This window comes from Triplophysa dalaica, chromosome 15, assembly GCF_015846415.1.
Source record: "Triplophysa dalaica isolate WHDGS20190420 chromosome 15, ASM1584641v1, whole genome shotgun sequence".
NCBI lineage: Eukaryota > Metazoa > Chordata > Actinopteri > Cypriniformes > Nemacheilidae > Triplophysa > Triplophysa dalaica.
In genome coordinates this window covers 21,257,076-21,279,915 of record NC_079556.1, presented here as the reverse complement: position 1 = coordinate 21,279,915, position 22,840 = coordinate 21,257,076, and the positions used below count along the sequence as shown (strand labels likewise).

The 22,840-nt window shown below is 38.3% G+C and overlaps 1 protein-coding gene across 1 annotated transcript in view; it reads left to right on the top strand.

The window, feature by feature from the left end:
* The first annotated feature begins 4,042 nt into the window (after positions 1 to 4,042).
* akt1 (v-akt murine thymoma viral oncogene homolog 1) overlaps positions 4,043 to 22,840 on the top strand; it is a 29,317-nt gene continuing 10,519 nt past the window's right edge. Inside the window, exons 1-6 of the mRNA XM_056768619.1 lie at positions 4,043 to 4,175; positions 7,953 to 8,065; positions 18,860 to 18,988; positions 20,919 to 21,030; positions 21,960 to 22,089; positions 22,455 to 22,586. Coding sequence (XP_056624597.1) covers positions 8,014 to 8,065; positions 18,860 to 18,988; positions 20,919 to 21,030; positions 21,960 to 22,089; positions 22,455 to 22,586 — 555 coding nt within the window. The 5' untranslated portion in view covers positions 4,043 to 4,175; positions 7,953 to 8,013. The remainder of the gene's footprint in view (positions 4,176 to 7,952; positions 8,066 to 18,859; positions 18,989 to 20,918; positions 21,031 to 21,959; positions 22,090 to 22,454; positions 22,587 to 22,840) is intronic.

Here is a 22,840-nt window from a genome sequence, read left to right as displayed (position 1 = left end):
TTTGAAATTAGTGTCATATGCAAATATGTCTACAAATAAATATAAAGGTTAACTTTGAAATGTAATATTTAATCAGAATTTCCCAAATATCAAGTTGTCCAGACTTTATAAGAGCTCAAAGATGTAAGACAAGACTTTTGGTCACTACGTCATTTCTAAATTGTAAAAGGGGAATGAAAATGTGTATTTTTACTGTGAGGTCATTTAGAGACATAAAATTAGATTGTCTTATTTTTGAGTGAATGATCATATAATACATCTTCATCTCTGTCTCTCAGCTCATAGTTACAGAACTTTGTGACCGTTTCTGTTATCTTGTGATGTTTCTCCATACGTCGTTTCGTACAGAAGCATCTGCTAAATGAATAATGTAAATGTGATTCCAATAAAACAACAGTGTTCAGAGATATTACAGCACGCAGTCACACACCAGTGCCATAATTCACAGAACCGCTACAGAGCCACATAGTAACAGAGTTATTATGGGATTTGGGATCTTTATGAACGCTCAAACTGTTGTTGATCCTGTAGGCACAGTGAAGACGTGAACAGGGAGTTGCAGCTGCTGAGCTTTTGCCCTCTGCAACTGTCGGGTCACCTTTTGCCTAAACTCCAGCTGTCAAGTGCTTTGAAAGGGCCATTTAAAGCTCTGAAAGGCTGTTTAAAGAGACAATACGTAGAGTTTTGTATTTCTCGTGTACGAGTTAATGTGTAGAGTTGGGGGCTGGACGTTCGCAATGGAAACGCCCCGTGAGTTTTATTCTGATACCTAAATGTACATTTTAATATGAGAGAGACCAGGGCTAGTTGTCACAATGCTATTATGTGATTCATACAAAAATAAAAAATTCTGCCATCATCTATTCTCCCTCATGTGGTTGTAAACATGAATATGACTCTTTATTCAGTGGAAGACAAAAGAAGATATTTTGAGAAATGTCTTAGTGGAAATCAATGGGGTTTGATATTTTAGTTATCATCATCCTTTGAAATATCTTCTGTATGTGTTCAATACATTTAATAACCTTTCATACACATGAGAAACATTTCTTCATTTACTGTGTTTATTCTGTGCGTTTAAGGCAAAATGTTGAATGCATCTGCTTAATAAATAAATGTAAATGAAATCAAAAGTGCACTTTTGAGTCTTTTCTCAAAATTTATAAAGTCACGCTGGTGTATTCTCAAAAACAGACCGAGGTTACTTTTAGTAGATAAACACATTTGTACAGTTTTCTTTTGCGGGAGAGTAACAAATCGATGACATCATCTTTCACTCACATCCCAGCTGGGTTTATAATCACCCGCCTCTGAGAAAACTGCATCCGACAAACAATCTCATCTGTACATCAATTTGCGGTTGAATCGTTGAACTTTTGCAATTGATGATTTACAAATCTTGTCGTGTAGAGACTACACATGTCAGAGCGCATAATGAGAACAAATGCCACAGAATCAACATTGAATGAAGCAGACGACGGTAAAAAAGCTCTCTTCTGTCTGAGATCTTCACAATGATGCTCTGAAGACTGATGTAAATGGTTGCAGTGTGGCTGTGCGCTGGAATGTCGGGCCCCTGCGTTTCATTCATCCGTCCAGAGAGGGAGTTTGGTTGTAGTTCGTGGACAGTGTGTTTACGGGTTAGACAATGCAGTTGTTGTGCACCCTGGGACCGGAGAGAGCGGCTCAGAATGACAGCGAGAAGTTCTCACAGGACCGACACAGGGAGATAGAGAGCAAGCGAGAGAGTAAGAGAGAGAGAGAGAGAGAGAGGGGAGCAGAGAGGGGGGCTCTCTTTTCTCATCAATGGCATTCCGAGCTGACCCTCTCTCTTTCCTCACAAAGACAAAAGCATCACATTCCTCCAGTGTTCTCTGGGCCCGTCCATACTCTCATTCACAAACACACACACAAGCTGCTGAATGTTTTACTGAGAACTAAACTATAGTCTGAAGATGATGCATCTCGAGACAGCAAATTTAACTTATATAATTTAATATTAACTTAAAAATCTGACAAATGTTTCTGTCATTAGAGTTTGCGAAGAGATGTTGTCAATGTGTAAAAGTGAGCTCAGATTTGTCAAGTCTGCAAACAAAAGTCGACTCAAATATTTCTTAGCACATTTTCTCAAATCCAGATTATTTTACCACTACAATCTACATTCATTTTACACCTCCATACTCTTCAATGGAGTACAATAATAGTGTAGAGCTCACAATATGGTGTACAAAGCTCAGATGACTGAGGAATGTTTGAATTAATATTGAGAACCTTTTTATATAATTCTTGGATTCTTGGCAGAAATCTTGATCGCTTTCAGAGATTTCAGCACAAGTCTCTGTTTGCTATTCATAATTTCATTACTGTCTTGGAGAAAACATTTGTGATTCACTTCACTCCACAGCAAAGTAAGACTTTGCAATTTCCATTAATGAGGAATTATGCAGAATCAGTCTGTTTGTGTAAATGGCAAACTGCTGACAAACAGAGGTTGTATAGTGAGATCTGCACATTTATGCTCAAGTGTTCCTTAAAACACTGGAATAAATGTGACATTGAGGCTATTTCCATCTTTAAATCTGCATGACATGAATAAAAACAGAGATCATGTAAATGAGAGGAGATCAAAGTAAAAATCATATCATTAGGAACAAATAAAGACAGCCTGCAGAATTACAGATTTAAAAACATAATAATAATGTGCTGGAGTCTTATAGACAGACACACACAAAATGAAATATTTAATGAACTCTCATCTGGACAGGGCCAAGAGTGAATAAAGCGTTTAGACATTTAAAACACTTAAAATGGTCTCAGAGGGTAATTCACAGAGATGAGCCAGAACTCCTCACAGCCACGATTTTATGGCATAAATAATGACACTGACCTCCTAATGCTAGACGGAATTAAAAAATAAAATTATTATCATGAAATCCTCTTTTTGTTACATTTTTGCACAATTGCAGTATGTTATCACAATGACCAACACATGAAACTATGACATTTCAAATTCTGTATTGACTTAAAGACTGTTGTATTGTTTTTTTCTAGATTATCAAGGCAACGGTTGCAAAATCTGATTTACAATTTATAGTTACTGCAAAAAATATATGAAATACATGAAAAATATGAGTAAATGCGCTGAAATAAATAAGTTACACCAGCTTCTCTCAGACACTCTATTACAAGTTTAACAGAAAGTTAACACTTCATGTTAGATGTGTCTATATACTGGTTATAAAAACATAACATTTAAGAAACATTATCTAAAACGTTGAAAATGTGGTTGATGTGAAATCAAAATTGTTTTGTGTGGCAGCTGTGTGAAACTTGCCTAGGGACTGTGGATGAAAACGACCCGATCTGACACATTTTACATTGTTTGATAAATGCGTATTTTCCCCAACTAAATAAATTAACTTCAAATCTATGTAACATATGAACATAAAATGCAAACAATGCACATATTGAATGTTGTTTACTTGTCTGTGGTTTTTACTTGTTTGCTGCTGCACCCATAGGATACTCTGATACATACTATTCAATTAATTTAAACATGAATAAACTCCACTATAATCTGAGTAAACTTTAATTTCGCTGGCGTCCTGAAACCACATATCTCCAATATCTTGACTTTTATTTTTGCCATAAATCATTATTATTAGTCACCATTACTGGGTTTTGCAGATATCTAACCTACAAAAAGTAGTGACTGACAACAAAGTGTTTATTCATTTAATACGTTTTTTCCTTTTCCTGAAAAACAGTGACATTGCTCAATACTGTATTCTATGACATTCTTTTCTACTTTGTAAAACTACTGCAGCCTACTTTTTAATGTATTTTGTTAAACCTTTTAGTTCATTATTAACCTTTTCTATTCTCAAGTTAATTATTCTTATTTAAACTACAATGTACTTTACTTTTCAAAACTGAACTGTGCTCTACTGTCTCGGTCATCCAGTGTAATGGACTCTCTACAGTAAATTGATGAGCATTAGGACCCTGCGCGCTCGTCTCTCTGCGCTCTCTCAACAGTCTCGCGTCTCGCGCTGTGGAAGTTGTAGTGGATGCACTGGCGCTCGCGCTATTGAAAACGCGTCTGTGTGTTTTCCGTGGATTTACAGAAGCCAGCAGATCCACAGACATGCTCGGGACTCACCTGTGATACTGTGAGTGGGTAGAGTCTGAACTCTCTTCTCTATGACATCAGTTATTAACAGACAGGCAGACAGACTGAAGGTCTGAACGCGGCCTGAATCACAACATGAACTCTCGTGTTCATCTGGTTTAACGCAGGCTGAAGGGAAGTACTGGTTAGCTGCTGGTTAAACTCGATAACTCTAGTGCAGGAGTCCGTGTTCATGTGTCAGTTGTTACTTTGTATCACTTTAGGCGCGCGCGCACGCGCAGGCCCGGTGTTAACATGTTTGGATGTTACATTGTTTCTCTTCATACATCCACACACTTTATAAATAATACTCGAGTTTAATCTGTCAAAAATCATACTGTGGTTGCAACGAATAAAGCATTTATCATGTACCGTGGTACTCTTTGAAGTTTCTTGTAGCACACTCTGTTAAAAACCATGGTTCATAGTTACTAGCTCGTATTGTAGATTATAGCTATAGTAATGCTACATTTACGTCGTGAATGATTTTGGGTAAAACTGCTTGACAAGCTTACAGAAATATAAATGGTGACAATTCTTCAGTTCCATGGCATTGTTGTATTACCATTTCTATGTTGTTGCTGTACTATGAAGCTTTAACAATGCAGGTATATCTATACATCACTCTTATTTTATTCTGCATTCTAGGATTAAACCTGTAGACCATCTGTCAAATGCATTGATATGGAGTTAAATATTTAATGTAGAGGCTTATGAATCATAGAGATATCCACTTAACTTGAGCATATGTTTTTTGAATGTTGATGACAACACAATGATTTTCATACACACACGCACAAACACTCTTACCTGCTCATGTATGTACACACAGGAACTGGTTTGTGCTTCATTCAGTCGTGTTTTGTTCTTTGAGTCTTGTTTATCGTTGATATGTTTATAGTTTATAGTTTATGTGCAGCCTTGATGCAGAATCTCGGAATCAGATTCTAAATTGATACTTCGTATCTTAAAGATCTGAAATTGTAGCTGTCTCTTGGTGTAAGCAAGCCAGATTCAAGTGTGCAGGAAATGCTTTTGTTAAATACAGGTTCACTTTGTAAACAAAGGTAAACATGTCTTCCGCTGACTTTCATGTGGTTAAGATTTGGCTGTCTAGAGCACGAAACCAACAAAATTTAGAAACCAAAAGTGAGGGAAAGCTCACTCAAAAATAAACAGTCAGTCATTTTGTATTCACCTTCATGACTCTTTTTTTCAGGGATACTCAAGAATGATATCTTGAGAAACTTAATTCATACATTTTTTGAATAACACGAGGATGAGTTAATGGTTAGTTTTTATTTTATTTTTAGGTGGACTATCCCGTTCTACTGAACTAGAAGGTCAAGGGAAAACTAAAAGTAGTTTTTTCTCTTTGCATAGTTGCCTTTTTTGGGTCTGTGGAGTTTATTGTTCATACATTTCTTGGTTTAATTTCATGAACATTTTTACAATCAGGTCTGCCTTTGTGTTTGATTGCCATTAGAAGTTCAAACGAGATGAAAACCACCTATGCAGGCCTGATCTGAGCCCGGTCCTGGGTTTGAAAGCTCTAATACCGTCCTTCGGTCATGAGACTCCATGTCTGTCCTCAGACATGTGACTTGAGTGGGAAGATGAGAGACGTAACTGCTTCTTTTCTGACTGAATGAAGAACTTCTTCAGACATTTCTGGAGTAGCGCTGATGTAAATGTGGCTGCAGTTATGTGCAGAATGTCAAGAATGCTGTATAAAATCAGCACGGACACAGTAAGATGTGTGTATTAGTGGTTTGAGAGAGAAACTCTGACGTAAAACAGCATCATCTGATTGTCCTTGCCTCTTTGTTTGGGTCTGACTCTGAGGTTCATCTCACCAACGTAACAGTGTAGACAGAACACAGAAAGTTGTGACTAGAAGTTATCAAACACGTTCTCAGTCTCAATGAACCACAGCATTATAATCATCAGTTTACAAATATCATCATCACTGCTACACTGACGCTTCAGATCAGAAGGGGTACATCTCGAAGTTCATTCCATGTTGACTTAACCAGTGACCTATACGTTTGGATTTTGATTTTGGCCATTCAAATCAGATCCACATAGAGATCCTCAAATATCTAGGAGTGGACCATACAGGGCTGTACAAATGAAGATAACAAAAGAAAGGTTTGCTTTGAAGCGGAATCTTAAAAGGATATCAAGATATCCTTAACAGTTCTTGAATTATTAACATGCAAACGTTTGGAAAAAGAACTTGAAAACTGCTATGTTCCTCATTTTTGAATTTTCATCATAGGTAATGGAACAAAATGTCTGAAATCAAAAAATTTGACTATAGATCTGCCAATCTGTACAAATAAAACATGATGTTGCTGTCTTGTTTTTAAAGTCACTTTTCACCTCAGGTAGCTCTAAATGTTATGTGAAATTTGTCATCGTGGGATTAAATATTGACTTTCTGATTTTTGAAGTAATTCATTCTTCAGAAAAAGAATCATTAAAATAAAAATTGCATCTGGAGATTTCCTAAAATGTAGTGTATTTGACAGAGAATGAACATTTTGTTAGGAACGTCATGTAGAGAAGAGTTGTTTTTTAGGGGAGTGGAGCTTTATGTTTTTGATTAAAGACAAATTACAACTGCAAATGAATTTGACAAAAATAATGATTTTCTATAATAATATAATAAGATGTTGTCATCATGTTTTTCTTTCAGCAGTCTGAGTGAGTCCTGCAGTGTGAGTGATACGACCGACACATTTTAAATTTCGGCAATGATACTCTGACATTGAATTGATATAGAAAGAGATGCTTGTCCATTTGTTTACATCACATGTAATATATAGGGATGCACGATAAATTATCGGCCGATAATACAATTTTGGCGATAAATTATGAATCATTGTCTCTGGTTAAACCACTTCAGCTGCACAACTCGCAGTTAAAACCCAATACAATACTGTCGTTCTGTCATGATCATTCACTTACTTATAAGCAAAACATTGTTAATGTCGGTACAGTATGTAGATATTTATGAATGTGTAAATTATAGAAACAAAAGCATATTTACAAGTGTTTACATGTCGTACTGTGTATGGTTGTGCATGACCAAACAAACACAAAACTTGATTGAGGAACAGACCTTTGATGAAAGACTGTGATGACACGTTCAATGCTCATCAGCATTGTAAATCCTTTTTTTAAATGTACGTTTATCACACTATACTTTGTTTTATATTACCTTTGCATAGAATTGCAAAAAAAAATGTTCACAGTAATGCGAGGGTGTTTCTTAAACCATGTCTATGGAAGTCACAGTAAATTTGACATTATTCTCTGCTGTTATCGGACTCTCAATTTTATTTTATTTTTTTGAAAGTAGTGAAAACACCATCGTTGAGGTTTTCTTTTGCTATTTGAGCAAATGAGAAATCAAAAAATATTTTTTGTGGTAGTCTCCCATTCACCATTCATTCATATAGAAGTTTACCCAACCATGACGAAACCAGAAACGTGTACCAGGTCCATAAGCCACTTTAGGATGTCCAAAAGTGTAAACACATTGCTTTAGTTTATTATATTTGTCATAAAGAGATCTTTGACAAATAATAAGAAATTGATATATATTTTTAAATGGCTTCTCATTAAAATTGTCTGATTGTGCTTGTTGTCATTGACGTAAACTAACAAATTTTGAATCATCTTGTTAAACTTATACAGCAGGATGAGATGTTAGACAGCACTAGTTTAATATTTGAGTGTTTTACAGTTTCTGTCGTCTTATGTTTTCCAGTGTGTGTCCTTCGAGATAGGAGGTGTTGCGCTGGACAGACTGACGTCTCCTGCAGGACATCATGTCGACGGCAGTTGCGGCGATCGTGAAGGAGGGATGGCTCCACAAAAGAGGTGTGTGCATCGGGGGCGTATCAAGTTTGAAATAAATTACTGCTGTGATTTCACTATCTTGTGATTGAAAGCTCATCTGACATTTTTTAATTCAGAAGAAGATTTTAGAATGGTAGCCTCTTTTTCCACTATAGTACAATGTTGAGTGCTTCTGTAGTCTGTGTATTGATCAGGTTTGATAATAAGTAGATCATGTCAACGTTTAAGAGCAGAGAGAGAGGAGAGCAGACGTATGTCTACATTCATCACAAATTGCTCAGATGATTTCTTTCCAGGCTGTTTTTGTGTTCATACACACTGATATATGAAGCTGTAGTTTATCATGAGTTTTAAAAGAATCAAAGATTTGTGTCACGACATTATCAGTTTGAAAGCTCTGGATCATTCAGAATCACTTACAGAATATTACTGTGTATTCCAGTGTTTACTGAAGAAAAGGTCCACTGGATAATTTCTTTTTTGAGGATCTGTTGAAAGAAAAGGAAAATAATACTAATAACTATGTGTTCAGAGGTGTACAAAGAACTAACATAATGAAGTGTTATGTTTTGATATCATAGAATGAGCTTCTTTATCGACTTACACCGCAGGTCTAGTTACATGGAATTCGTCATGTTGTTTCTACAGTAGCCTTATGCCGCGGTCAGACTGGACTTTGAACATGCGAAAAATGTGTGGAAATGATTACTCCATCTTTTTGTTTTCTGAACCTAGAGGTCACGCTGTGACGTTTTGATAGTCTATTGGTCTTATGCACTCAAGTGACAAGCTCAACAACAAGAGTTAAAGTGACAGTTCAGCCAAAAAATTCTGTACTTATTTACTCAGCCTCTTGTCATTTCAAACCTTTATGATTTTCTTATTGCAGGACACAAACAAAGATATTTTAAGGAATGTTGGTAACCGAACCCATTCACTTCTATTGTATGGACACAAAACCAGTGCAAGGGAATGGGAACCAGTTAACACATTTTTCAAAAATCTTCATTTGTGGTATTTTTTAGCAAGCACATTTATTTTAAACGTAACTTTCCCCAACACTGAGAGCGTACATGTGTGAATCAAGCTGAAACCATCTGCGCTCATGTACATAATGTAAATAGAGTATGTATGTAGTGTTTCAGACACAGAACTTTTCTCGGGTAGCTTGACTGTTGTCTTGAATGTTGTTTGGTTTAATGTCTGCTGTGGATTTTCTGAATTTCCCACACTGTGTGGACATGCATGACACGAGCTGAAACCACATCACATAAACGCTATTAAGCAGGACTTCTGTTTGGAGTCCCAGACTGTCAGTGTGTGTGATGGTTTTAGCAGAAGATTCAGTCCGCTGTGACGTCTGACGTCTGTCTGGTTAACCAGATAAGGAAACAGAAGAGGAGGAGGGGAAGTGTTACTTCCATCTGATTGATTGAGAAATTATGAATGAACGGCAGACACAGGAGAAGTTTTACACCACTGCATTTGAAAAACAAGGGGTTGAAAAGGTTCCTTTAACATCTGAATTTGGATTATAAAAAGGTCAGAAAGAGATGGTTCTTCAAAGAACCTTAGGCAAATGGTTCTTTGTTGAACCAAAAATGTTTTTTACATGGCATTCGTGTGAAGAGCCTTTTAAGCACCTTTATTTTTTAAGAGTGTGCACATGTAAAAAATGTCTGATCCGATGAAAAGTGAGACAAATCTCATAAAGTTTACTTAAATACAGAATGTTTGACCTCCACAATCACACCTCCATACTCTTCATGTATGCTTTAAACAATTACGCTCTCATTTATTTCTGATGTTTTTCAAGTTCTCAGGTGACCTTTAGATTTTAGCTGAGCATTCGTATGATTTGTGAAAAGCAAATTCCCACACACACGTCTCTCTTTCTCCCATCTGTGTGTTTGGCCGGTGTGCTGTCATAGATCCAGCGGCTGCGCTCCGTTTAATGTCAGAGTAGTCTGTGTGTTTGGATGGGACGGTCGGGTGGGTGAAGATGTCACGTCACTGTCATCTCACCTTTGGCTCCGTCAGGCATCAGACAGACGGTGTGTTTACTGTGTTTGACCTCCTCGAACAGCTCGAGCGCTCTCACGGTTTCATACATCGCTGTGGAATCTGACAGCCTCCACCAGCACGACAGGCTGAAGATGTTAATGTTAATTTGATGACTTCTAGCTCTTCTCTTCTCAGGAGCACACATGTATTTCAAGGGTTTGACCTAATAGTTAAATAGCTTAATATGAGCAAACAAAAACAGAGTGAGAAGATGACATTTCTGCGTATCTGTCACATATGGGCGTGTTTAGCTTTGAAGATATGAGATTTTTGTTTTTATGTGAGTTGGCAATAGTAAAGTAATAGTATAGGTATCTGCTGAGCGAGCTAACTTGAGTTAACAGGTCTTATTTAATATAAGAATTGCTTGTGTCCAGTTGGGTTTATTGTTATTCTTAGAGTATACATATAACATATTATATCAGTGTTTATATTTACTATGGTAAACACTTCAGTATTCTATGGTATCAATGTAGTTGTTCATTTACTGCTGTAAACAACAATAATGTAAACTACAGTACTACAACAGTATTTTCCTTTATTATAGTACATAAGCTATTATACTATAATAAACATTTTATACCGTAAAATAATTACTGTAATATACTAAAGTGTACTACAAATTTCTGACTTGATTTTAGTATATACTATAGTATGCTATTGTTTGTTCTTGTGGGGTCTGATGTGCGAGGGCAAAACCACATGTGACATGTGAGTGGAGGGTGACAGGTGTCATGGTGGTCATGTGATTTGAGAGCACCTGTGTGTGTGGGGGGGTTCTTGCGGTAGACTGCTCTGGGTGTGCCTGTGGGTTTAGATTGTGTATGCTGTGTGTATATGGGTGTGCCTTTTGGCTTTGAAATTTACACTCGTCAGTTTTCGGATTTCCAATCTGGTCACGGCAAAAAACAGTTAAAAGTGCCTGAAGCCTTTAACCGTCTCTGACATTGTCATCTTTATATTCTCTCCTGTGTCTCTTGTTATTTATAGCTGTATCTTTCAAAGTTTGTGTGTCTTGACCAACTACAGTCTCTTGTTTTCTGTTTAATCCGTAATCTCTACTCCGTATTTCCGGTATGAACTCTTACATTTCAACATTTTTATTTTCTTGACATCCAAGGTAACATCACACAGTAATAGGAATCATTCACTGCCTTGCATCATTTCTGCTCGATGATCAGATCTCACGCGTTTATCTATAGGTCTCACATCTCTTCTTTACTTTTATGAAGATCTCTATTCATCACTGTCCAAACGTGACAGCTGAGCGGTGGCATCAGAACCGCCTCTCTGGCTGGATGCGGCAGCGGCCGCACTGGGCTCCCGGGTGGAGTTCTCAGTCTGCTGTCTGGAGGCCAGCAGGTCTCTGTGCTCCGGGTGATGGCATACAGGCTCCTGCTAAATGTGCTGGGAGATGTAAATTGTCAGGGTGCAGCTGTCAGAGAGGAGGGCGGATAGATGTGTGTGCGCGTACCAGCAGGCTCTTCTTCTGCGCCCGCTGTGTGCTTACTTTGCTGTGATGAAACCTCCTGCTCTGCCACTGGGCCGCTCGTCCGGTTCATTTTTCTGCTGTTTTGTTTTCCTCCCTCAACTTTAATCTCTCTGTTTTGCACTTCTGTTCGCGGTTGCCCGTCCTCCTCCGCACGTCTGCTCCGTGTTCCCCGCTGACTGTGAGGAGTGGCTGCGCGGGTGGCTTTCAGATCGCCGGGGTCCTGCTTGTCTCTGACATCCATCATGAGCCGAGATTTTCTGCTGTTAAGAGTGTCTTCAACTCCAGAACATACAGCAGACTGAGTAAAAAGACAGATCCTGAATCAGTCGATTATTATTTCACTTCTGCACACATAAACCGCTTTAGATTCCTGCAGTCTGATCGTCAGAGCTTTTTTATACATTTCTGTCTTTGTTTTTCCCAGAAGTCAGATTTACCCAAATCATATCAGTCCACCAAGAACCAGGATGAACCAGTGAGCATTTTAAGTTTAAAGCAGTGGTTCTTAAACTGGGAGCCCTGGCCCATGGGGGGGAAAAGACGGATCCAGGAGGGCCACAGTTCTTGTGGCATTTATGAAATATAGACATTTTGTGCAATCAAACAGAACAATATTACCACCAAACAAAATACTTTATGTTCCAGCATTGTGTAATTGAAGTCTTTAGTTAATTAAAGTTCTAAGTTTAAGATCATAAGACTTTATTTGGGGGGGGCCAAAATGCAATGCGACCCACACAAGGGCGGCCTTACAACGAAAAAGTTTGGAACCCCTGGTTTAAAAAGTGCGCTGCTTCAGATCTTTGCAAGATTCTTTGATATTGTTTAGAGATCAACAGTCTGTTATTGTGCTCTCGTTCTTAATTAATATAAAAAATATAAAATAACATTGCTGTTCCAGAATATAAAATCAATATTTGATTTGATATATGAAAGTTACTTAAGAAACCTTTTTAAGACAATCTGTAATCTTTATAAAAGCATCCTTCAAATGCATGAATGTAAAATGAAGATATCACTTGTACATGTCATGTCTTCATTTTAAATTCATGCATTTGACAAATGCTGTAATCCAAAGTGATTTAAAGTTAGTTATCAATATTTGCGTTCCCTGGGAATTAAACCCATGACCTTTGCATTGCTAACACGCAATACTTAACCAATTGAGTTTATGGAACACCTTAGTGACAATATTGCTTTATGTTTTTATAATCCACAGCTAAATCTAGAAAACAAGGGATTTATTAATGCTAAATTAAAATGCATTACGATTTTTATCTCAATTTACCATGCACATCAGAATTCCTAAAAATAAACGTTGTAAATATCTGCACACCCTGCAGATCCTCTTTAAGAATAAAAGTTAAAGTGAATTAAAAAGCAAAGTTTTATACAAGTTTTAAATCCTAAGGTAGATAACTTTTTTACAACTTTTAATTAAAAAGCGATCAATGCATTCTCCTCCAAAATCACAGTAGCGTTCTGTTGGCGCTCACGCATGCATCTGTACTGATCGCTGGAATTTTGCGTTCCTGTTTGTTTGTTTTCTTCGCCCAGTAAACCAATCCATGGAGCGCTTGTTTACCGGAACGAAAAGAGGGGGGAATCTACAACACAAAAAGCAGCGGAGGGGGGAAAACTTCCCACTGTGTCTCTATGGTAATCAGCAGGTGCCTCTGGCCGCAGAGAAGAAGTGGAGTCTTTCTTACGAGCGTGAGAAAGCGCGGCCGACCCCGCTCCTCCTCCCCGCGCCTCCGCTCGCCCCCTTTTCTCTCGTAGCGCCGGCAATACCCGCCCCAGCGGCAACAGTGGTGCCTGCCAACCGCTCCGTCTGATCCAGCTGCAATGAAAATCACAGCAACAAAAGAGAAGAAGAAAAGAGAGGCTGAGGAAGATGGAGTGACTGCGGAAGAGTTTAAGCTCCTGCGAGTGCGGCGGTGCCAGGAATTCCCCATTTGGGCACGTTACGGATGCGGACCGCGGCAGTGTCACTAATGTGATTTTTATTAAGTGGTATTACTTCTTTTCTTCTTTTTTTGACTTTGTGTATGTTTTTTATCTTATTTAAACGTGTCAGATTGAAGTAAATCACTGGACAGAAGCGCTCACAAGACACGCAACATGAGACTTGAGTGAATCACACAAATCAGAAAGAAGTTAAATTGTCTAAATTTGTATTATGTATCGTATTAATATATAATAATATCTTAAATGTACTGTCCAAAAACGTTATAAATGTTATATAAAAAAATCTTTATTGGCTGAACGAAATCAGAAGACATTTTTTGCGGTTTACTTTTTATATTTTTTAATGTTTTCAAATCGATGTTTGGTCCCTCCGTTGGGCCTCCGATGGACCGCTGGCGGACCGCTGGCTCATTGATATGCACAGGACGGGGTGGCAGGCACAGCTGCAGGATACCCGCTCAGAGGGGCTCCACGGGGAGAGGGGGGCGGCCCAGGAAACCCAACAAAAGAGCCCCCCCACACCCCCCTGATCCCGGTTTCCAAAGATTTTAATTCCCTAAATCCTCCGCAACACCTAAATGTCTCCTTTCTGCTCTCACACAGACTTTCAGACGTGCTCCTGTCCCCCCGCTCGCCCTGAGACATGAATGCAGAGGCACATCCTGCGGGATGCCTTAGGTTGTCTCAGTCAGTCTCAGATAATCTCACAAAGTCTCAAAAAAAAATGTATATCCAGAATATGGTGTAATCACTGTTTCCGTGTTAGTCTTCGGGACACCTGTACACAGTTTATTAACTACAGATTGTTGTTGGAAACTTCTGGTGGATTTAAAGGGACAGTTCACCCAAACATCTGAATTCTGTCATTTATTCAATAAGTATATTTCCCTGTTCAGGGGAAGATATTTTTGAGAGATGTTTCTGTGGTTTTGTGTTCAGACAATGGAATTCAATGGGGTTCACTGTTGTTCGGTTATCAAAATATATTTTTTGTGTTCTGCAGATGAAAGAAACTCATACAGGTTTGAAAGTGAATAAACAATGAATCACGTGCACTCTCACACACACACAGGCACAATGCAAAATAGAAACATAACAACTTTAAAAAAACACCACAGACTGACATCCAGACATCTATATGGAAATCTCACTCTCTCACACACAGACAATGCGAGCGTCCCTGAGATAACGCTCTCTGTCGAGCAACTTCCTGTTTCTTCAGAATCTCATTTGATTAGATGTTCTCTGTTTATGGCCACAGAAACCCCAAAACATCTGCACAAACACATATCAGTCTGATATCAGTGTGTCACAGATGATCTGAACACTGCGTCATTTATAGCGTTAAATACTAAACTGATAGTCACGGATCAGACCAGAAAAACAGAAAAGTGGAAGTGTTAGATGTGTTAAAGAGGAAGAAGAGTGAGAAGGTAAAAGTTTAGAATAGAAAGCGGTCTGTGTTTGTGTAGTCACGTGTGTGTGTGTGTGTAAGAATGAATGGTCTGACAACAGTTGTGTACCCACAATGCTTTGTGTCCCTATTTGAAAACAGGAAATTGGTTTTGATGTTCTGATAGTTCACACAGTTGAGTTTTTTATTTTGTCACGCTAGAACGGATTGAGGCTAAATGTCAGTGAGGGAAAAATAATATAAGCGTTTTGTGTGTGTGGGATGGGATGGGACAGAGAATCCACTGATGTGTTTTCTTTGTTGTCACATAAAAGTAATATGTAACAAATGTCATATTAACTTTACAGTCGCATGTGTTTAAAAGCATACGTCTTATTGTATAAAAGCATACATTTCTAAGCAATATTTTACTTAACAAATGATGATTACAGAATAAAACAATTTGTTTATAATAGTTCGCAAAAATCAAGGAAAAATCTGTGATTGTTTGATTGTTTCAAAGCTGTGCTTTTTCATTCCACCCCTCCATGAGGTTTATTAATATACAACAATTGGGGCAAAAAAAAGAGCAAGAACTTACACATTAAATAAACAGAACTTACACAACAAAAAATATAGGCTACAACTTACTCGATGAATTAGTGAAAAAAGTTTAAGATCGATTAACAAATCATTTTAAAATAAAAAATATATATTATTACATGCATGTAAAAAAAGGAAGAAACCTTTATTTTTCAGGAAGGAATGCATAATTGGATTCTCAACAATACCTTGAATTCAATAGCAGAATCAAAGCGTATTTACAGTGAAGTTCAATATTATTGAAAGTTCCTAAAAAGAATAATTTTTGATAAACCGTTTATTTACAGTATGAGTGGAGTTAGAGTCATCAATTTGCGTGGCTGCTGTACATTTTGCAGATTGAAGGCGCTATTGAAAAAAGTATTTTGTTATGTTTGATGGCACTGCCCCTCATCAGGGGGTCACCCGTCAATCACCCATTCCAGCTCGGGTGGGCAGCGTGCATCAGAGACACACACCAACACACATACACACTGTATGTGCAATTCAGGCCTGCGGTCTTAAGAAACTTCCTGTGCAACCAAAACGTTCTGTCAGTTTGAAACACGTACACATTAGCAGGCAAGCTGAGATAAACGTGATGTTTACAAAGCTGTCACACTGTAAAAACTCAACCTAAGTGTGTTTTGGTGTGCTCATCTGTTGTCAATCTCTGATGTCACAGTGTACCGGTACAGACATGTGTGTTATGCGATGTTGTGGACATTCTGTCTCAAGCTTCACTTGGCGTGCATTCAGTTTGAGAGAGAGAGAGAGAGAGAGTGAGAGGCAGAGGCAGACGCAGAGGCAGAGGCAGAGACAGACGGGTGTTCATCCAGAGGGCTGCTGGTTCACATATCTGGGATGGGTTCTGATGTTGACACCTCCCTGCTGACCTCAGAAAAGTTCTTAATAGCAGATGTGATCTGGAAATAAAAACCTAACGCAGGTCTTGAGCCAGTGCTTCTGGGATGACACAAACCTGCTGCATGATTCAGAAATGAGGCTTTAAGTGATGAAGCTAAAACAAATTTGACCTCCATATTTTCTTTTATTTTTGATGCCTGTCATCAGTTAGTAGTTTGTTAAAGTCCCTTTGAACCTATCATTTTTACTTCCGTATTCTGACACTTTTCCGAGTGCAACGGAATGATGACTGAGAAGATAGTGGGCGTTGATTGACAGACGAAAGGGGTTATGGCTCTGGTCTGCCCAAGCCGTCTAACTGACGTCATCTGGGACGGATAGCCACTAGACGGGGAAGTGGATTTTTCAGATTTTGATTAAATATTACAAGGACGCACAAATTTTAAGAAGTGATTAGGTATTTATAACAAACACAGCCATATTCCATGAATAAATAGGAATTGTAATTTGCAATTTCCCCAAGACTTTAACAGTAGCGATAAAACTGTTTAACAGCCTCGATTCAATGCAAACTGCATGACAGCAGAAATGTGTGACTCCGTCATGATGTGTGTTTTAAGTGCTGAAAGCTCTTAGCGTGCAGAACCGGTCTGAGCCGATCCCTTCCGTCACGCCGCGATGAAAAATGGCACCAGCCGTAATAACATATTGGGCATCTGGTGTGAATGAGAGTCTTAAGCAGACAGATGTTCTCTCGGCTGTGTCTCCGTCCCAGTTGTTATGAATCAGGTGCAGTCATTTGTAATGCTTTATCTTTATTGAAGTGATGAACTGCCGCGGAGACGCACGGTTAGTTTACTGAGATGAAACCAAACATGAGACAAGACCAGAGAAAACTTGGATTGCTCGGATGTTGCTCTTTTTTGTAACTCTGTATGTTCGATGGAGCTCTCAGTTGTGCTTCATCTAGGTTTAGGAGAAATGGAGAGAGAAATAAATAAGAGTGTAAAGAGGTGATTGCAGAGGTAAAATACTCTGGATTTGGGTCAGTTTGATGAGAATCTTCTTGATGAGAAGTTGATATTGAGATCTTCAATAATATTGACTTTCGATGGCAGACGAGAAAAAAATCTGAGCACAGTTTGACACATTGTCGACATCTCTTCTTAAACTCTAATGACAGACACATTTGTGAGATTTCTGACTCTTTTTCTCACAACAAATATCTGGGAGAGAAGAGACTTGAGCAAACGCTTCCAATTGCTCTCCAGTTTATCTCAGTTATGTAGATATTAGAGACATCTATTCTTTCTACAGGCACAAATTTCATTTTTGTGATAATTCTCGTGACTTTCAGTGATAAATGCATGTGTAGTTTTCTGTGTTTCGGGCCAATCTCTACTCCTCTGGTCCGTCACAGTTGAAATGAGGCACAAGCGGATGAATATCAGCGAGACAGACGTTTGCCGTGACAGATCCACACTTTAGCGACTGAGGAAATGGGCCAATTAGGGACAGCTTGCTCAGACCCTGCATGGGGTTAATATTCAACTCCCGTAATTAACAATAAATTACACTTTTCCTGGATAACTATTCAATGTGTCTGTGTCTTTCTGACGTGCTCCAGACACCACGGCTGCGTCGCTTTGCCTTTTTTCATTTCCAATTCCGCAACATCTGGTGCCGCGATTCTCCGCAGAACTTCATTTCACGAGCTGAATCTGACAGTAGTTTTTGTTTCCTGCTCTTGCTCTCTCTCTCTCTCTCTCTCTCTCCCTCTCTCTCTCTATTTTGGAAATAAAGGTGTTTGGGATTGAAACAAGGGTTTTATTATAAATCTAAATTTAGATACTGGAATTATTTTGTTATTACTTCATGAATTAATGCTTTTAAAATGACCTAATACTATCATGAAGTAATGACGATGGCTTTACAGGTTTTGGATTAATTTGGATTAGGGCGGTAAAATATATTCACGATTCACGCTAATTATACATGTCTAAATCGATTCCGAAATCGATTCTGTGTTTTATGCACAGCCCCTCGTGAACTACGTGTCTTTGATCAGTAGTAAGTACTGCTCGATCTAAAATCACTACGAGATTGAGTCGTTTATAATGTATATAAACTTTATTATCATGAAAATACCTGAAATGGTTGGAAGAAAAGCGAGAGGATATGACCATTGGCATTTCCGGGAACTAATCGTTCTTCTTCTGTTTCCCATATTTGGAGTTTCTGCGCAAGAGCGCCCTCTGGCATTTGGATATGGTGGCATCCATATTGTAATTCATTGAGAAACTGAGAGCATAAGAATCGCAGGATATATCCCTCAGCCCTAATTTGGATACTGTCAACTCAACAGATACGTTTGCTAGTTTCGACAGTTAGGGACAGTCCTTGTCAATGTCAAATTAAACCTGTCTCTCTCTCTGTTTCTTGTTCGCAGGTGAATACATAAAGACGTGGAGGCCACGGTATTTTCTCTTGAAGAGTGACGGTACGTTCATCGGTTATAAGGAGCGGCCGCAGGACGTGGATCAGCTGGAAACACCATTAAATAACTTCTCGGTGGCACGTGAGTGTTTCACACAGGCTTAAAATTTCTGGGAGGAAAGTAATTCTGCATCACAATTTGCATACTATCTGTCCTAAATAGTCATTAAAATGGATGCATGTGCATTCTTAACAGCTGATAATACCCACAATTCATTGCGAGAGGGAGGATTACAGTAGCACAACATTAAATAAAAAAGTCACGCATTACCGAATTAATAATTAAGCTGTATAGACCTTTTTGTCAGATGTGTCCTTGAACCACTTCCTTTTATTGTTTAAAAAAAAAACATTTTTAGTCTTAAAGATGTTTAACATTTTTTGTTGTTGAAGTTGTATTTTGATGTGTGTGATTGTTACGAATCACTTCTGTTACGAGTGCTTGCAAACCATTTTGCCATGCACTAAAAATACTTGTAGTATAAGTTATAACAAAGTTGAACTTTGAATACTAGACTCGAGCACTACAGTGTGTAGTGTAGACTGTGTAGTGTGCACTAACCAGTAGTCCATGGCTTTATGTGAATAGTATTTCACGCATGTTAAATATTTACTTTATAGCTCATAACCAGTTACGTATCCATACTGTTTCATCTTAACCCCAATCAATAGTTTTATATGGTAAATTCTTTAGGTGTCAGAACACCACAAGCTGGCATTATCTGGGCGTGACTGGACTCGATTTAGTTTATCGTGTAGGTGCCGCCCGACCCCATCCGACGAGGCAAACAGCGGCGCGTTTCCTCGAGGGACGCTTAAAAACACACGAAACATATTTGGACCATCTTCGCTCATCGTACCTCAGCAGAATTTCACGCTGCCATCGCTGCGAAAGTCTCGGAAATGATTGAACAGACTAATTAGACAGCCATAATGTTTGTTCAAGAGAATGCTTCCTGCCTGACACTTGTGAAATATAGTGGTTATTAAGTGGCTGATCCTCATTATTTATCTCAGCGCTGATGGAGGCTCTGTTCCAAGCGTTCTGGGCTGCTGATGAGCCGCTTGGATCTCAGTGGTGGTCTCACCTCGCTCCTCCATCTATTCGACAGGCCGATGGTGTCGTGTCTTCTGTGACACATGTCTCATCCGCCGTCTCTCCTCGACATATGTTTGCGGGAAAATGCTGGCGGTCTCGCTGCTGGATATGCGAAGGGGATTCTGCTTTGTGGCGCTGAACGCAGAAGTTTTCCTCTTCGAGTGAGCACTTTTGAGGGGAGAGAACACAGACGCAGCTTATTTTCGTTGCTCGGGAAAAGACACCAGTTTGAGTTTTTAGCAACTGATGACATTGCCGCCCTGTTTGTCTCGTATGCAGTTGCACGTTCATAGTATCGGAGAGGGAAACAACAAAAAAGAGCTGCTACTGTATACAATCCTTGACTATATCAGTTTTTTTCTGTAAACCTTCTGCTTTTATGTTGAAATCACAGAAGCTTATCTAAACTTTACTATGAACCTCAATACACAACGAAAAACACCAAACAGTGTATTTAAACTAATCCCAGCTAATGACTTTTGGTTCCCAGAACATAATTTTTTGCTTTCCCAAATGTTAGTTTAAGGTTTGTTTCAGGTTGGACAGAAAAGTTTTTGCTTCCCCCTAAAAAAACGTTAACATTAGGGGAACACTCTGTGCTTGAATGCTGATGTCTACAAGCATGAAATTGTAATTTCTCTACAAGTCAGAGATGTGAATAGAGTTTGTTCTATACACAGGACAGAGGTTGTTTAAACTCAAAACCATCTCTATCTGACTTGAATGAACTTGGAAGAGGTTTAGATGTGAGCGTGTGCAGTGTGAATCTGAGTGCACCTGTTCGTTTGCATCGTGTCCGGCTGCTGTTCCCTACTGAGTGTGTGTAATGTAGTGCTGGAGGAACGCACAGATAAAGATAAATGATTGTAACCGTGTCTGTTTCTCCGCTGTGATTCTCTCTGGATGTGTCCAGAATGTCAGCTGATGAAGACAGAACGACCCAAAGCCAACACATTCATCATTCGCTGCCTGCAGTGGACCACTGTCATCGAACGCACCTTCCATGTGGAGAGCCCCGAGGAACGGTCAGACACATACACACACCTGTATACAGTACTTACCCTATATTTACTGTATAGAGTGTAAAAATATAAACAGTTTTTTCTGTTATGGAACGTTATATGTGCACACCAACAGGCTGCACTTAATGTTAAGCTTACCCTATATACATCTATGGAATGTTATGCCCTTTCTATATACAGTAGATCACTATAACGTAAAGCTGTGTAAAGTATGTGTAAATTGTAAATTGTTATAATGTAAAACTTCTTTATAAATTGATTTAACAAAAAGCGTCTCCGCCCTTACAAATCTGTATAATGTAATGCTCCTCCTATAGAAAAATTACTATAATGTAAAGCTACTTGTGTTTAAATTTTTATAACATAAAGAATCTCCTATATACATCAATATAATTTAAAGTTTTTATATAAATTAATAAAAAAAGTGTCTCCTATAGACATTCCTATAATGTTAAGCTTCTTGTGTGTAAATCGTAATAATGTGAAGCATATCCTATATACATCAGTATAATGTAAATGTCTTCTATGCTTCTAAACTGTGTAATTTCAAGTTTCTATATAAATTGATTTAAACTGGAGTATCTTATACACATAACTATAATGTAAAGTTTCTTCCGTGTAAATTTGTAGCATCTCCTTCATGCATCAATATAATGTAAAGTTGATTCTTAATACTGTTATTCTAAACAATGCAAAGCTTCTCTTATATTAATCTGTGTAATGTATATTTTATATATAAAATAATACAATACAAAGCTTTTCCTAAATAAATATAAATAATGTAAAGCTTTTTCTTTATAACCCTTCACGCAGTGCAGTTCTGGGCTGGGTTCTGCTTTAGGGCACATATTTACATTAACATTGTTTAATAAAATAAAGGTGTACTGTTAATGAATGTAAACTGAGGTAGCCCCTGTGTTTTTCTTCTGTAGGGCGGAATGGACCAAAGCCATCCAGGCTGTGGCCGACAGTCTGCACAAACAACAAGAAGAGGAGATGATGGACTCGTCTCCTGACCCCATGGACATGGAGATGTATTTGACCAAACCTCGAAACAAAGTGGTACATGTGTCCTGTACTTTTCCATTTTGGTTGAAGGTTTAGTTCACTTACTGTAGAAACAAAATTGATTTTGTCCTTTTTGTAATATAGACAATTCTAAGAGGTTAATGAAAATTTCAGTTGCCCAACTCATAGATTTTTATTCATATGTATAACATTCCAAGATGAAGTCAAGTGACAGCTGTAGGAAGCTCAGAACGATTTAAAACATGTCCTTCCATTTCACTGGCACGCTGCTCTCACGCTCACATCTTTGACATTCCTAGAGGACACAGAGGTCAGCTTACAGGTGTAGTGATGTCACATATAGCGCAGCGTGCAGCGGGTGAGAGCATTGTGTCAACGTTTCGCTGTTTTTGTTTCAGACTATGGATGATTTTGAATACCTCAAGCTCTTGGGTAAAGGCACGTTCGGAAAGGTGATTCTGGTGAAGGAGAAAGCGACTGGAAAATATTATGCCATGAAGATCCTCAAGAAAGAAGTGATTGTAGCCAAAGTGAGTCACAGCTGGAAACATCGGAGCGAGATGAGAAATATTTAAAGTTGAACGTCTGTGTGGATCACACCTACCACAAGCACATGAGAAATCATTTCACAGAAAATGAATGCTGCATTTTATCTTCACATGCATTAAATGCCTTTTTAGTTTCATATTATCCTTTAGATATTTTAGTGCCTAGTGCATGCTACGATACTTAAATTAAAGTATTAATTAATCTTTATTTAAAATGTGTATTAATATGATACAGT